Source organism: Mesoplodon mirus (assembly GCF_964341445.2).
Source record: "Mesoplodon mirus genome assembly, chromosome: 3".
In the NCBI taxonomy this organism is placed as follows: domain Eukaryota; kingdom Metazoa; phylum Chordata; class Mammalia; order Artiodactyla; family Ziphiidae; genus Mesoplodon; species Mesoplodon mirus.
In genome coordinates this window covers 173,777,351-173,794,576 of record NC_138978.1, presented here as the reverse complement: position 1 = coordinate 173,794,576, position 17,226 = coordinate 173,777,351, and the positions used below count along the sequence as shown (strand labels likewise).

The 17,226-nt window shown below is 41.1% G+C and overlaps 1 protein-coding gene across 1 annotated transcript in view; it reads right to left on the bottom strand.

Moving 5' to 3' along the window:
- Positions 1-17,226, bottom strand: part of ADCY10 (adenylate cyclase 10) — a gene marked incomplete at its 3' end in the record, with an annotated part of 100,015 nt that overhangs the window by 67,593 nt on the left and 15,196 nt on the right. Inside the window, exons 9-13 of the mRNA XM_082612965.1 lie at positions 14,359-14,550; positions 12,028-12,146; positions 10,927-11,003; positions 8,705-8,894; positions 5,490-5,545 (exon numbers count right to left, since the gene is read on the bottom strand). Coding sequence (XP_082469091.1) covers positions 5,490-5,545; positions 8,705-8,894; positions 10,927-11,003; positions 12,028-12,146; positions 14,359-14,550 — 634 coding nt within the window. The remainder of the gene's footprint in view (positions 1-5,489; positions 5,546-8,704; positions 8,895-10,926; positions 11,004-12,027; positions 12,147-14,358; positions 14,551-17,226) is intronic.

Genomic DNA, 17,226 nt, shown 5'->3' with positions numbered 1-17,226 from the left:
TGGATGGATACGAAAACAAGACCCATATATATGCTATCTACAAGACACCCACTTCAGACCTAGAGACACATACAGACTGAAAGTGAGGGGATGGAAAAAGATATTCCATGCAAATGGAAACCAGGAGAAAGCTGGAGTAGCAATTCTCATATCAGACAAAATAGACTTTAAAATAAAGACTATTAGAAGAGACAAAGAAGGACCCTACATAATGATCAAGGGATCGATCCAAGAAGAAGATATAACAATTGTAAATATTTATGCACCCAACATAGGAGCACCTCAATACATAAGGCAAATACTATACTAACAGCCATAAAACGGGAAATCGACAGTAACACATTCATAGTAGGGAACTTTAACACCCCACTTTCACCAATGGACAGATCATTCAAAATGAAAATAAGGAAACACAAGCTTTAAATGATACATGAAACATGATGGACTTAATTGATATTTATAGGACATTCCATCCAAAAACAACAGAATACACATTTTTCTCAAGTGCTCATGGAACATTCTCCAGGATAGATCATATCTTGGGTCACAAATCAAGCCTTGGTAAATTTAAGATAATTGAAATTATATCAAATATCTTTTCCGACCACAATGCTATGAGACTAGATATCAATTACAGGAAAAGATCTGTAAAAAATACAAACACATGAAGACTAAACAATACACTACTTAATAATGAAGTGATCACTGAAGAAATCAAAGCAGAAATCAAAAAATACCTACAAACAAATGACAATGGAGACACGATGACCCAAAACCTATGGGATGCAGAAAAAGAAGTTCTAAGAGGGAAGTTTATAGCAATACAATCCTACCTTAAGAAACAGGAAACATCTCGAATAAACAACCAAACTTGCACCTAAAGCAATTAGAGAAAGAAGAACAAAGAAACCCCAAAGTTAGCAGAAGGAAAGAAATCATAAAGATCAGATCAGAAATACATGAAAAATAAATGAAGGAAACGATAGCAAAGATCAATAAAACTAAAAGCTGTTTCTTTGGGAAGATAAACAAAATTGAGAAACCATTAGCCAGACTCATCAAGAAAAAAAGGGAGAAGACTCAAATCAATATAATTAGAAATGAAAAAGGAGAAGTAACAACTGACACTGCAGAAATACAAAAGATCATGAGAGATTACTACAAGAAACTCTATGCCAATAAAATGGACAACCTGGAAGAAATGGACAAATTCTTAGAAATGCACAACCTGCCAAGACTGAATCAGGAAGAAATAGAAAATATGAACAGACCAATCACAAGCACTGAAATTGAAACTGTGAGTAAAAATATTCTAAGAAACAAAAGCCCAGGACCAGATGGCTTCACAGGCGAATTCTATCAAACATTTAGAGAAGAGCTAACACCTATCCTTCTCAGACTCTTCCAAAATATAGGAGAGGGAGGAACACTCCCAAACTCATTCTACGAGGCCACCATCATCCTGATACCAAAACCAGACAAGGATGTCACAAAGAAAGAACACTACAGGCCAATATCACTGATGAACATAGATGCAAAAATCCTCAACAAAATACTAGCAAACAGAATCCAACAGCACATTAAAAGGATCATACACCATGACTAAGTAGGGTTTATTCCAGGAATGCAAGGATTCTTCAATATACGCAAATCAATCAACGTGATACACCATATTAACAAATTGAAGGAGAAAAACCATATGATCATCTCAATAGATGCAGAGAAAGCTTTTGACAAACTTCAACACCCATTGATGATAAAAATCCTGCAGAAAGTAGGCATAGAAGGAACTTTCCTCAATATAATAAAGGTTTTATATATGACAAACCCACAACCAACATCATCCTCAATGGTGAAAAACTGAAAGCATTTCCACTAAGATCTGGAAAAAGACAGGTTGCCCACTCTTACCACTGTTATTCACCATAGTTTTGGAAGTTTCAGCCATGGCAATCAGAGAAGAAAAGGAAATAAAAGGAATCCAAATTGGAAAAGAAGAAGTAAAGCTGTCACTGTTTGCAGATGACATGATACTATACATAGAGAATCCTAAAGATGCTACCAGAAAACTGCTAGAGCTAATCAATGAATTCGGTAAAGTAGCAGGATATAAAATTAAGGCACAGAAATTTCTTTTATTCCTATACACTAATGACAAAATATCTGAAAGAGAAATAAAGGAAACACTCCCATTTACCATTGCAACAGAAAGAATAAAATACCTAGGAATAAACCTACCTAAGGAGACAAAAGACCTGTATGAAGAAAACTATAAGACACTGATGAAAGAAATTAAAGATGATACAAACAGATGGAAAGATATACCATGTTCTTGGGTTGGAAGAATCAACATTTTGAAAATGACTATACTACCCAAAACAGTCTACAGATTCAATGCACTTCCTATCAACCTACCAATGACATTTTTCACAGAACTAGAACAAAAAATTTCACATTTTGTATGGAAACACAAAAGACCCCGAATAGCCAAAGCAATCTTGAGAACGAAAAATGGAGATGGAGGAATCAGGCTCCCTGACTTCAGACTATACTGCAAAGCTACAGTAATCAAGACAGTATGGTACTGGCACAAAAACAGAAATATAGATCAATGGAACAGAATAGAAAGACCAGAGATAAACCCACACACATATGGTCACCTTATCTTTGACAAAGGAGGCAGGAATGTACAGTGGAGAAAGGACAGCCTCTTCATAAGTGGTGCTGGGAAAACTGGACAGGTACATGTAAAAGTATGAGATTAGAACACTCCCTAACACCATACACAAAAATAAGCTCAAAATGGATTAAAGTCCTAAATATAAGGCCAGAAACTATCACACTCTTAGAGGAAAACACAGACAGAACACTCTATGACATAAATCACAGCAAGATTCTTTTTGACCCACCTCCTAGAGAAATGGAAATAAAAACAAAAATAAACAAATGGGACCTAATGAAACTACAAAGCTTTTGCACAGCAAAGGAAACCATAAACAAGACCAAAAGACAACCCTCAGAATGGGAGAAAATATTTGCAAATGAAGCAACTGACAAAGGATTAATCTCCAAAATTTATAAGCAGCTCATGCAGCTCAATAACAAAAAAACAAACAACCCAATCCAAAAATGGGCAGAAGACCTAAATAGGCATTTCTCCAAAGAAGATATACAGATTGCCAACAAAAACATGAAAGAATGCTCAACATCATTAATGATTAGAGAAATGCAAATCAAAACTACAATGAGATATCATCTCACACCAGTCAGAATGGCCATCATCAAAAAATCTAGAAACAAGAAATGCTGGATGGGGTGTGGAGAAAAGGGAACACTCTTGCACTGCTGGTGGGTATGTGAATTGGTACAGCCACTATGGAGAACAGTATGGAGGTTCCTTAAAAAACTACAAATAGAACTACCATATGACCCAGCAATCCCACTACTGAGCATATACCCTGAGAAAACCATAATTCAAAAAGAGTCATGTACCAAAATGTTCATTGCAGCTCTATGTACAATAGCCAGGACATGGAAACAACCTAAGTGTCCATCATCAGATGAATGGATAAAGAAGGTGTGGCACATATATACAATGGAGTATTACTCAGCCATAAAAAGAAACGAAATTGAGTTATTTGTAGTGAGGTGGATGGACCTAGAGTCTGTCATACAGAGTGAAGTAAGTCAGAAAGAGAAAGACAAATACCGTATGCTAACACATATATATGGAATATAGAAAAAAAATGTCATGAAGAACCTAGGGGTGAGACGGGAATAGAGACACAGACCTACTAGAGAATGGACTTGAGGATATGGGGAGGGGGAAGGGTAAGCTGTGACAAAGTGTGAGAGTGGCATGGACATATATACACTACCAAACATAAAATAGATAGCTAGTGGGAAGCAGCCGCATAGCACAGGGAGATCAGCTCGGTGCTTTGTGACCGCCTGGAGGGGTGGGATAGGGAGGGTGGGAGGGAGGGAGACGCAAGAGGAAAGGGATGTGGGAACAGATGTATATGTATGACTGATTCACTTTGTTATAAAGCAGAAACTAAAAAAAAAAAAATTGTGTTCATTAAATACATCACTAATAGAGTAAAAAGGCAAGCAGAGAATGGGAAAAGTTACATACAGTAAAAACAAATGGACCCATTTTCATAATATATAAATAATTCCAACAGATCTATAAAAAAATACAATCCAATTGAAAAATAGACAAAAGATTTCTACAGACACTTTATAAAAGATGATTTCCAAATGGCCAATAAATATTTGGAAAAGGCACTCAAGCACATCAGGGAAATACAGATGGAAACCATGGTGAGATACCACTATAAACCCAACAGAATTATTAAAATTATAAAGACTGAGAAAACTATGTACCAAAATGGTACCCTTTGCCCCAACAGTATCACTCCTATATATATACTCAACAGCAGAAATGCATACATATGTTCACCATAAGACTTGTACAAAAATCTTTATGGCAGTATTATTCATAAGAACCCAAACTGTAAACAACTCAAATGTTGTACAAAAGCAGAATGGATACATTGTTATATATTTATAAAAGGGAATATAGTCATCCCTCTGTATCCACAGGAGATTGGTTCCAGGACCCCCGGGGATATCAAAATCTGCGGATGCTCAAGTCCCTTATATAAAATGGTGTAGTATTTGCATATAACCTAAACACATCCTCCTGTATACTTTATCTCATCTCTAGGTTGATTATAATAGTAAATACAATGTAAATGCTATGTAAATAGTTGCCGGTGTGCAGCAAATTCAAGTTTTGCTTTTGGGAATTTTCTGGAATTAAAAAAAAATTTTTTGTTTTGATTTGTGGTTGCTTGAATCCATGGATGCACACCCTGCAGATACAGAGGGCCAACTGTACTACAGCAATGAAAATGAATGAATTATAGCTACATCCAACAATATGGATGAATTTCATAATGTAATGTTGATTAAAAGAAGGCTTATGTAATTACACAATATATGATTTCATTCATATAAATTTTAAGAACAGGCCTAAGTAATTTAGGGTGTGAGAAATCTTTGGGTAAAGGGAGAGGGATAAAGTATGTGAGGGTTTCCAGAGTACTGTTATTTTTCTATTTCTTGGCCTGGATGGTGATTATACATTCATTTTGTGATAATTCATTAAGCTGAAGACTTATCATTGGTGTACTTCTCTGTATGTCTTTTTATAGTTCAATAAAGAGGTTTAAAAATCAAGGCTCGGGCCTCCCTGGTGGCGCAGTGGTTGGGAGTCCGCCTGCCGATGCAGGGGATACGGGTTCGTGCCCCGGTCTGGGAGGATCCCATATGCCGCGGAGCGGCTGGGCCCGTGAGCCATGGCCGCTGGGCCTGCGCATCCGGAGCCTGTGCTCCGCAACGGGAGAGGCCACGACAGTGAGAGGCCCGCGTACGAAAAAAAAAAAAAAAAAAAAAAAAAAAAATCAAGGCTCACTACCTACCTAGCAAAGGGTAACCCTCATTTCTGTTGCAGATGAGGTATGCCATCCCAAACATGCTGAAGAGAAGAAAAGAAAAGATGTTAGCATCAAAACAGGGAAATACTGAGAGCCAGAGGGACTAGTTCTTAGTTCCCAGAAAGCCTCCTTTTCAGTCTCTAACAGGAATCTATCCCCTGTTATCAAGGGGTCTATCAAGGGGTGCAGATGCCAATAGGAAGGGAAAGGAGAAGTTCTTACCTGGTAATAGAGTCTCCAAACAACTTATGTAGCTGCCTTTACCACAGCACCTGGTACGTTGTTCAAAAAATGCTTGTTGAGTCTGCATTGGTAGAACTGACCCTTTTCTAGGGAAACCAGACACCCAGTATGGGACCCAATACAGTTAGATGTGTTATACTGTCTCACAGCATGGAAAGATTCTACCAATTGCTCAAACAATGACAGTTCACCTTTGTGGAGCACATGCTATGTGCCTGGCAGTTTCAAGTGCTGTACATGTACCATTTTCTTTACTCCTGACAAAAACCTTATTAAGAAGGTATTATTATTATGTCCATTTTACAAATTAGAAAATTGAGGTACAGAGAATTTAACTTGAACAAGATCCCATGGCTAGTGGTGACAGAGGATAGTGACAGAGTCAGTATCTAAAACTAGGCCAGGGGCATATGTTTGCCCACTGCATAATATCATCTCTTGAAGGGGCCTTTTTAGACAAATGGCTCATTCCCTTGTTTATACTATTATACTACCTTGTTATGCCTCTGTTATAGCTCATACCAAAGTTTCCTAGGTAATATACACCTAATTTTGTGTATGTTGTCTTCCCCATTAGATTTCAGGACAGGAACCAGGCCCTGTTCATATTTGTATGTGTATTTCTATAGTCTCTTATTTGCAGAGATGGTACAGAGAAACCATAAAGCGGGCAGACTTTGGGATCCAATAGTCCTGGTAGTTTCAGAAACAGTAGAGAGTTTCTGTGGTAGACTGACTGTATAAATGGTGCCACGTCTTCATCCTTACTTGTATCTATGTCCTTTGCTATGTACTGTACCTTTGCAGTGTCCTCCCACCCTGGGCTCAGACTTGTGAATGTTTTGGCCAATGGGATGTTAGCAAACATGACATAGAGGCTTGAAAAATGCTTGCTCTATCTTCATCTTCTGATATTGCCATGACTACATGCCTGGGTTAGCCCAATATAAGATGAGACACATAGAGTCAAACTGTCCCAGTTATGTCAGCCAAAATTCCCAGTTATTCCACCTGAGGTCATCCTGGATCAGCCAACAACCTGTTGAACCCCAGGCATGTCTAGGAAAGATCACCCAAATCTGCCAAGATCAGCTGAACCCCACATATTCATGAGATAAATAAAAATTTACTGTTGTATACAACTGAGGTTTTGTGGTTGACTATAATGCAGCATTATTGTGGCATTTTGAACCTTGGCTCAATTATTTACTAGATTTATGACTATGGACAAGTCATTTAACATCTCAGAGTCTCAGTTTTTAAATTTATATAATAGGGTTAATAATAGTTTGTTTCTACCTCATATAGTTGATATTGAGGTAAAGTGCCTAATATTTAATAAGGGCTCACAAAAATTATTATTCATTCATTTATTCGAACAGCATTTTATTGATGATCTACACATGCCAAGAACAGTGCTGAGCCCTGGGAATATAAAGGTGAATAATAAAGACTCCTTGAACCAATTATAGCCCCGATTCTGTCATCTGACCCTTTAAGACCTAGATTCTAGCTTGCTAGTATAAAGAATAATACCTTTTCACTTTCCATCCACCAAGCACTACCATATAGAGCTTTCCATGCTGTTCATTCATTTATTCATCATTACTGATGCCTACCAAGCATTGGGGATATAAGAATGAACAAGAAATAATCACTATCCTCAAAAAGTTCCCAGTGTAGTAGGTGAAAAGGCACATCGAGTCTGTGATTGTGATGAGCGTAATGAATGTTCTAATGTGCTATAGAGTTACACAGAGGAGGAAACAGCTAAACTGTCTGAGCTGGGGCTGGGTAGCTTCCAAAGGCAGCTTCAGAGAGGAGGAGATCCTTGAGCTGGATTTCAAAAACTGACTGTGTTAGCATACGGTATTTGTTTTTCTCTTTCTGACTTCACTCTGTATGACAGACTCTAGGTCCACCCACCTCACTACAAATTTCATATGGAATCTAAAAAAAAAAAAAGAAAATGGCTCTGAAGAACCTAGGGGCAGGACAGCAATGAAGACGCAGAGGTAGAGAATGGACTTGAGGAGACGGGGAGGGGGAAGGGTAAGCTGGGATGAAGTGAGAGAGTAGCACTGACATGTATACACTACCAAATGTAAAATAGATAGCTAGTGGGAAGCAGCCACATAGTACAGGGAGATCAGCTCAGTGCTTTGTGACCACCTAGAGGGATGGGATAGGGAGGGTGGGAGGGAGACACAAGAGGGAGGGGAATATGGGGATATATGTATACATATAACTGATTCACTATGTTATACAGCAGAAACTAACACAACATTGTAAAGCAATTATACTCCAATAAAGATGTTAAAAAAAAATACTGACTGTGGTTTTCCTAGGAGACTGGGGATGGAATGAGTGAAAGGGAAGATAATCCCCTTAGAACCCCCCCTGGCACCCCACCCAGAGGAAAGGGCACAGGAGGAGATGAGGTAGGAAAGGCAGGTGGTTACTTTGTATGTCATTGCAAGGAATTTGAAAATTATCATGAAAATGATTAGAAGATACTGAGGGGTTTTAAGCCCCAATGCGAGAGCAAGTTGGGCTTTGAGGGAATGTATTTCACTAAACACTTAGAGGAGGAGTAATCCCTGTCAATGCCTGGACACACAATTGACATGATCAATGGTTAATGGTTGGTGATTGGGTCCATGTGGGTCCAAAGAGAAACTCGAATGAGGGGATTCTCTGTTCTCTTTACACAACCTTTGAAGAATTACCCTCATAGTCTCAGAACTGAGGGTACAATGGGATCTTCCACCGTGCTATAGTATCAGCAGGATGGAGGAAGATGAAGGAATTTGAAATCTGGGCCTTGGTCTGGGAAGGAATAGATTTTAATTTCATGAGCTGGCTTTGAATCTGAAATGGGTGACCTGTCATTTTGCTATCATACTTGTCCCACTTCTTTACTAAAAAGTACTGCAAGATCAATGCCCCACACTCACACTTTCTCATTAAGGCCCAAACACTGATACACTGGTCCAGAATCTGCAACACCTTTCATGACTTTCTTTGGAAGCTCTTTAAAAAAGTAGGCTGGTAGGTTGCTGCCATTGTAGGTGACGGAGTCACAGGTCACGATTCCTGGGTAGTACATCATCATCCTGGCAGCTATGTTGACTTTTTGACCAATGACTATAATAAGGAGAGAGAAAGGCAAAGAGCTGGGAGAAAACAGCCATTGAACTGAGTGTAATCTGAGGCATACTGTCCCCAAATGGCATTGTTACCCTTTACTCCCTTTGCCTCTCATGGATGACACAGCAATCTCACCTTCAACTACCCAGATTCAGCCAATGGCTATTTAAAAATATATAAGGAGTTAACTCATTTAGCCACCTGGGAGGCTAAGGGGATGATCTGCTCAGGGATAGCTGGACCCTGAATATGGAGAGGATTCTGTTAAGTGGGATGGTGGACAGGGCCTGAGGGCCCTCAGATGAGGTATACTTGGTCTTCTGCTACAAGAGGGAGAAGCAGAAGCTTGTGCCTGGAACAGTGATCTCCAATTGGGTCTGCATGTTCCTGTGTATGAGCCTTCATTTAATTTTTTAAGAGTGAGTAAATGGGGGCCTCCCTGGTGGCGCAGTGGTTGAGAGTCCGCCTGCCGATGCAGGGGATACGGGTTCGTGCCCCGGTCTGGGAGGATCCCATATGCCGCGGAGCGGCTGGGCCCGTGAGCCATGGCCGCTGGGCCTGCGCATCCGGAGCCTGTGCTCTGCAACGGGAGAGGCCACAACAGTGAGAGGCCCGCATACCGCAAAAAGAAAAAAAAAAAAAAAAAAAAAGAGTGAGTAAATGGGGCTGGAAGGAGTGTGTGTGTAGAACTGGTTTAGGGGATATTGTAAGAGGTAATATACTGTAGTGCACAGAGTCTGAAACCAGGTTATGCAGGTTTGGATCTCAGCTCTACCTCTAACTACTATATGTAAATTACTTGGGCAAAATACTTGAACTCTTCCATGCCTCAGTTTTCTAATCTGTAAAATGGGGTTGATAACAGTACCTCTCTCAGAGGGTAGTTTATGAAGATTAATGAGTTAATACACATAAAGAACTTCGAGAAGTGCCGGGCTGCTAGTAAGCCCTCAGTTAATACTACTACTAATTAGGTATTAAATGTTGCACTTTGACATAAACTTGAATATTCCTGAGTAAGATATTCATTTTTTAAAAACAGTTTATTATGGGGAAATTTGATCATACAATAAAGCATGGTATCATCAATCTATATACCCATCACCCAGTCCCCAAAACCATTAACCCGTGGCCAATCCCGCTCCATCCCCATTCCCATCCACTCTCCACCCTGTATTATTCTGAAGAAAATCTCAGACGTCATATCATTCCAGACATAACTATTTCAGTTTCATATGTATTCAGTATTTTAGATGTATTATTTCTGAACATTTAAAACCATAATAGGATTGAAGAGGAAGAAGCAGTGAAATCTTAAGATAACACCTACTTACTATTTCCTTTTGAGATTAGTACTATTTATCAGTAATGCCAATATTCATAATTTTTAAGAAGCAGTCCTGGGGCTTCCCTGGTGGCGCAGTGGTTAAGAATCCCCCTGCCAATTCAGGGGACAGGGGTTCGAGCTCTGGTCCAGGTAGATCCCACATGCCACGGAGCAATAAAGCCCGTGCGCCAGAACTACTGAGCCTGCACATCTAGAACCCGTGCTCCGCAACAAGAGAAGCCACCGCAATGAGAAGCCCGCGCACCGCAACAAAGAGTAGCCCCCGCTTGCCGCAACTAGAGAAAGTCCGTGCGCAGCAACGAAGACCCAAAGCAGCCAAAAATAAATAAATTAAAAAAAAAAAAGCAGTCCTAACCTATCCCAGGAATTAAGAGGAGTAACTGTTTAATGTGAACAGAAAATTAACATAAAGGCCCATCGTCCCACGAGCTTAAGGCCCCCCATGGCTCCCCTCCAATGACTGCATATTTCTTATACTCAATCATAGCCCCAGAAGTGCATATTTGCAATCACTGAGCTGTCCAGGGGCAAAGCTATATGGCTTGGTTCCATCTGGAAGACTGCAAACTTTCTGAACGCAGGGCCCACGTTTCACTTATTTTTGTCCTTCCTCCCACCAAGCCCAGTGGCAAGGCACAGTGTTTGCTGAAAGGAAGATGGAGATAAGTGAGCCCAGCACACCTGTGTACTCGTGCCTCACAGAGTGTCCAACGATTCCGCAGAAGACAATCCCGCTGGCCACGCCTATGGAAACAGTGCTGGCTCCAGGCAGAAAGAGAGTTGTGAGGAAAGAGAAAAAGACAGTGAGCACAGAGAAGGCAGGGAGGGTGGGGACAAGGTGATGAATGGGATGGGGGAGGGGTGGGAAAGGATTTTCAAGAAATAACTCTCTTCCCTTTGTAGTTAGGTTAGGGCAATTGTACATGGCCTGGAGATGTAAAGGAGGGGCAGTTTGTGACAGAGAACTGAGTTCTTAGAAGAGATAACTCAGTTCACTTTTCTGCTACTTTTAAGTATTCATCTGATCTATTTTTCTGTAAAATAAGCTCATCACCCCAAATGGACTTTCAATATAGAATGACTTTGAGTAAACAATTTTAACTATCTTTTGTGATTGCTAGAAAGAACAAGGTCATTGTTTTGAAAGGAAGTAACTCAGTGTGTGGCATCAAAAGCTAACTTTGCTAATGCACACAGATGACTAGAGGCTGAGAAGGTGGAATATTTAGGGCAAGGGGTGGTACCTGTTAGAGTAGACCAGAGTGGGCTGCAAGTAGGGTCACTGGGGTGCTCAGTCTGGGGGAGCCTGAGGGCACTGGGCTCTTGGACAGCCGGGGTTGAGGATGGTAAACGTTATCTTGACAGTTTTACTCAGTGGATCATCTTGAGGCCAGATCAATATATAAATTTCCAACCCAAGGACTTACTTTATCTCCTAGTTATTAAAAATCAACTCAGGTCTCCAACATAGTTGGGAGTGTGACCTCTACCAGAAAGTAAGCCAGAATAGAGAGAGACAACTCAGTTCGACTCTCTCTGGTACATTTGGACTTTTTAGGAGTATCCTTTCTCCACCTGGCCTTGACCATCCCCCATCTGACTGCGTCAGGGCTGGGTTTGCTCACCCTACCTGTACATTAGATGAGTAATGAATGCAGACATAAGGGCACCCAGGCAAGAACAGCCTTCTCCTGCCTTCCTCTTCCCTGACACTTGTCCTATCTCCCCATATCCTACAACAGGGTCAGGGACCAGACGGAATCAGGGTCTGGAAACACTCACTGGATCTTGTGGACGTGAGAGCAGAAGTCAAATATATCCACAGCACTTTCCAAGGCATGAGTGACCTCATCAGGTGCCTTTTCCCCGGGAAAACCAAAGACACAGAGAAAGGAGCAGCCCTGTGAGGGAGAGAATCAGCAAACACAACTGGTGGACAGTCAGCTTTAAACTGGACCAGCTAGAAGGCCCAGTGGAGGGTGGGCAGCAATTTTCACTCTCTGAAACAAATGTCATCATGATTTCTCTCACAGCCATTTTATTTTTAGCAAACTCCATGTAACTTCTAGTGCATCATCAACAGTAGGGCTTGAGCCTGAGAGGGGCTTGTTTTTGCTCCAGAGATAGTGGGTTGTACTGAGCTATTTGTGTGCACCCTCCTCTACTCTCTCCTGTGGCCAAGGTCTTGGGCTGCAAGGTACTAAGTTTAAGGCCAAGAAGCAGCACAGAGCAAAAGGTACCGGCTCTGGAATCAAGAAATCTGTGTTCTCAGGCCACTTCCCAAGTGTAGAAACTTGGACAAGTCAATTACACTCTATGAACTTCAGTTTATGAATCTGAAAATGGGTATAACCTAGACTTGCTGAGGTTGGTTAGGCTACTGAAAATATTAATATATTATATATACATATTCACACATATATACACATATACCTTATAAACTCTAAAGTTCTTTTCAGATATTATTATTCATTTTTCTTAAGGATAAAGGCTTAAGCTGGGAGTGGTTTTTCTCACAAAAAGTTAACTCTTTCAAGCAGAAACTCTAAAACTTGGCACTTTTACTACCAGTCCCTTAAAAAATGATCTCAGACGCTGTTTTCTGTAAGAAAAGGACATAATGAATCTTAAGCCCAATGAGTTAAAAATTTGAGTCTATGTATGTTATATCCTGATAAAATGCAAAAGAACAGTAAAATGCCTCAATTTCTTCAACCCTCTCCAAAAAGAAGCTGACCAAGAATCAAATCCTAATTGGCGCTGGGTTCTGTTGTGATGTGCGAGGGGAGCCCTGAATCCAGGTCTGTGAAGAGACTAGCCCCTCTGGGGCCACTGGTGGGTCTGCTTTGCCTGGAAATTCTGTCCAGTGGCTTGGGAAGGTCTCACGCTGGCAGTGACACCAGCATCTCTCATCTGCTGAGTGCTGACGTGAACTAGGCATTGCAACAAGCGCTTCACACATATATTTTTTAAAACTTCCAACCATCATTTGAGGCAAATACTATCCCCATTTAAATAATATCCCTATTTTTATTCAGGAACAAACCAAGTCTCCGAGAAGTTCAATTACTTGCTAAGGTCACACAGCTGGGAATTGTTGGACCCAGGAACTGTCTCTCCAGGAATTGTCTGGAGTGTCTGTTAGACACTGAAGACTGTTCTCTTAGGTTCTATGCTCTTTTCTGATGATACACATGAATGAATATGGAAGAAAGTACTAGAGCGCACTGTGCTGGAGGGCCCCACTCCCTCAGAAGCACAGAGTTTATTTTTTCTACAAAGAATTTGTTCTTTCTGCCTGGTTCTGGGACAGCGTGTGTGAGTCACCCATCTTTGCAGCCCTAGCTTTCAGTGGCTATGAAATGCTCAATAAATGCTTAGTGAATGAATGAGTGTGGGGCAGTAATTGAGTGCCCTGCTCTTAAGATACAGAAACACCTGAGATGGGGAGTCAATTCTCATGAGCACTTCTGTGATAATTTATCACATCATTTTTCTCTGAATTGAATAAGAGCAGATTGAAAACACTGAGAGCTAGAGGTGACACCCACCCCCCACCCACCCCAACTGATTAAGAAACTGAAAGGGGAACTGGAAGTGTACATATGGCAGGTGGAGATTATCAGAAATTACAGCTTCTGGGGTATGACGGTTACTAGAAACCTGACCTAAAATCTCGGGGAGATGCATTATACCCTGGGTTACAGACATACGTATGTATAGTGAAAGCTAGTTCAACACAGTGGTTAAGAGCACAGACGAAGAAGGCACATTACCTGGGTTTGAATCCCAGTCCACCATTTAATCTCATCTTGTCTCAGTATACTCATCTCTACCTAAACCTCCTCATCTGTAAATTGGGGACAATAAGAACAGTACCTACCTCTTAGAGTAGTCATGAGGAGAAATGAGTAAAATATGTAAAGTGTGGAGAACAATGCCTGGCACAGAGTGAGTGCCATATCCACCATGTAAGCTGTCATTATAACTATGAATAAAGACTGATAGTTCTAGGTTAAAGGTGTCTATTCCCTCCCTCTCCCCCGTGTCCATAGACATGAATGCTAACCTTAAATTACTGGTAGGTTCCCATACCTTGAGTGGGAAATTTACCTTGTCAAACATGAAGACTTTGTTGATTTGGCCTCGGAAGACCTTCAGGACAGAATTAATGTGCACGCAGGCATCCTGGATGGCTGAGCCTATGACTTCTGCTTTGTCTTGGTCCTTAAACATCAGGTTCACAAACACGATCGTCACTGGGCGAAGCTCAGACAAATAACCCCGAAGCTGTTTGTCATCAATCTGCAATTTAGAGGGAAGCTTTCCTGAACATGTGTCCTTGGCAGTGGATCTTTCCTCCCAATATCACCCCTACACCCAAAATTATCACTGGGATAGAACTAGCCTTTTGAGATTCTCTAAGGGAAGCTGAAGTTATCAAAGTTGGGAGGTACAACACAGAGGAGGCAACCCAAAGTAAAAAAGATGGAAATGGAATGGCCTATCAAAATCTCTTCCAATGAGAAACTACACACCTGCTCATTTTTGGCCAGACACCACTCCCTTGCCCCAACTGCTAGCTCCCTCATGCCCATATGAGCCATCACAATAAAAAAAGGACTGCTCTTCTTTTGGCTCCCTTACGATGTAGGAATAAGCATAGCATGCTATGTAATTCAACCTTATATTTTCATAGTAAGGTAACTTCCAGAATATTTTCATAGTCTATCCTATTTTATCCTCAGATGAAATAAAATCAGCATTATTATACCCATTTTACTAATTAGATAACTGAGAGATGGAGAAATAACATAATTTTCCCAAGTCACATGGGGAAACAGTAGCAAACAAAAATGCAAATCTACAGACTTCTAGTCCAACATTCCATTTATAACATTCCCCTGCCTCTTGGGGTGGTATATTTCATTCAGCTCCCATCTTTTCTCTAAGTCTATCCACAACAGGCACAGGGAAAGGAAAGGAGGGTGTTCCCAAATTATCCCTGCCTATATCATCAGCCCTGAATTTTGTTAAATTAACTGCATAGCAAGCCAATGGGGGAGAATCACTGCATTTTTTCTCCCCCAAATAGCACAAAAGTGTCAAATTCTCCATTGGCTATATGAAACACATCTTCTGGATGAAAGAGGAAATTGTGTATAGGGAATCTTGCAGGCTGAGACACTCCTGGTTTCATGTAATTTGAGACTTCATAAAAGAGAATTTAATAATTTCTAACTCACCAATATGATAATTTTCTGAGTTTTCAAATGAATTTCTTAAATAAGTATCAATAATTAATATTAAATACATAATTTTAAATATGTTTAATTAATTAATTAATTAATTAATTAAAAATTTATTCTATCAGGCCATGTGTTCTGAGTTTTGGTTTGGAAAATGCAACCACATCTCTGTTCTTTCTTTTTTTTTTTTTTTTTTTTTTTCCGTACGCGGGCCTCTCACTGTTGTGGCCTCTCCCGTTGCGGAGCACAGGCTCCGGACGCGCAGGCTCCGGACGCGCAGGCTCAGCGGCCATGGCTCACGGGCCCAGCCGCTCCGCGGCATATGGGATCCTCCCAGACCGGGGCACGAACCCGTATCCCCTGCATCGGCAGGCGGACTCTCAACCACTGCGCCACCAGGGAGGCCCTGTTCTTTCTTTTTTTTAAAACCATTTCTTTCTATTATATGCCTATAACTCTCTGTTTTGTTTTACCTTGAATTTTTAAGGGTGCTTTTTATTTTTTTAATTATTTTTATTTTTTAAATTTATTTTATTTATTTTTGGCTGCATTGGGTTTTCATTGTTGCACTCGGGCTTTCTCTAGTTGCAGCAAGGGCTACTCTTTGCTGCAGTGCACACGTTTCTCATTGTGGTGGTTTCTCTTTGCTGCAGAGCACAGGCTCTAGGCGTTCGGGCTTCAGTAGCTGTAGCACGCATGCTCAGTAGTTGTGGCTCATGGGCTCTAGAGCGCAGGTTCAGTAGTTATGGTACACAGGCTTACTTGCTCCGCGGCATGTGGGATCTTCCCGGACCAGGGATCGAACCCGTGTCCCCTGCATTGGCAGGTGGATTCTTAACCACTGTGCCACCAGGGAAGTCCCCACATCTCTGTTCTTGAAGTGCAGGGACAGGCCTTGGTAAAGCTGTAAAAGGTTTCTCTTTTGCCGCCTTTCAGCCCCCTTAGCTGTTATATCTTCAGCTGGTGCTCGTCATTCCTACTCACAATTTTCACAGTGACTCACGGAGTCTCACATATCCCATTCCTGTAGACCTTGCTCTCAGCTGGTAACAGCTGAAGAAGCATAATGTGTTATATCTCTTAGAGGGAGGGAGGGGAAGAGGGGGTGGCTCTCTTGAGCTTCAAAAACCTTGAAGAGTCGAACAATTGCAGCCACTAAAGGTAGTGTTTCTAAATTGAGCAGAATGTGGAGGGGTGCATTCTGATAGCTCTTCAACCCACACTGTGAAGGCAGCTGCCCACTGATCAGGCTTGTCCTACAAAGATTTCCTCTAGGGCACAACTGCATTTTGATGGGATTAAGAATTAAAACAGCCATATATTAGAGGCAGTGTATAGCCTGTGCAAAAAACGTAGGGTTCAGAGAGAACAGGGTTCAAATCCTAGCCACATTTCCTACATTACAACCTTAGGAAAGTTCATGGCATCCTCTGGGTCTGTTTTCTCACATATAAGGGATAAAGATATCTGCCAAGGATTGTGAAGAATAAATATATGAAAGGGTAGAGGGACTTCCCTGGTGGTGCAGTGGATAGGACTCCGAGCTCCCAACGCAGGGGCCCTGGGTTCAATCCCTGGTCAGGGAATTAGATCCCACGTGCATGTTGCAACTAAGAGTTCACATGCCACAACTAAGTAGCAAGCCTGCCACAACTAAGTAGCCCGCCTGCCACAGCTAAGACCCGGTGCAACCAAAAAAATAAATATTAAAAAAAAAACGGTGAACCACTTG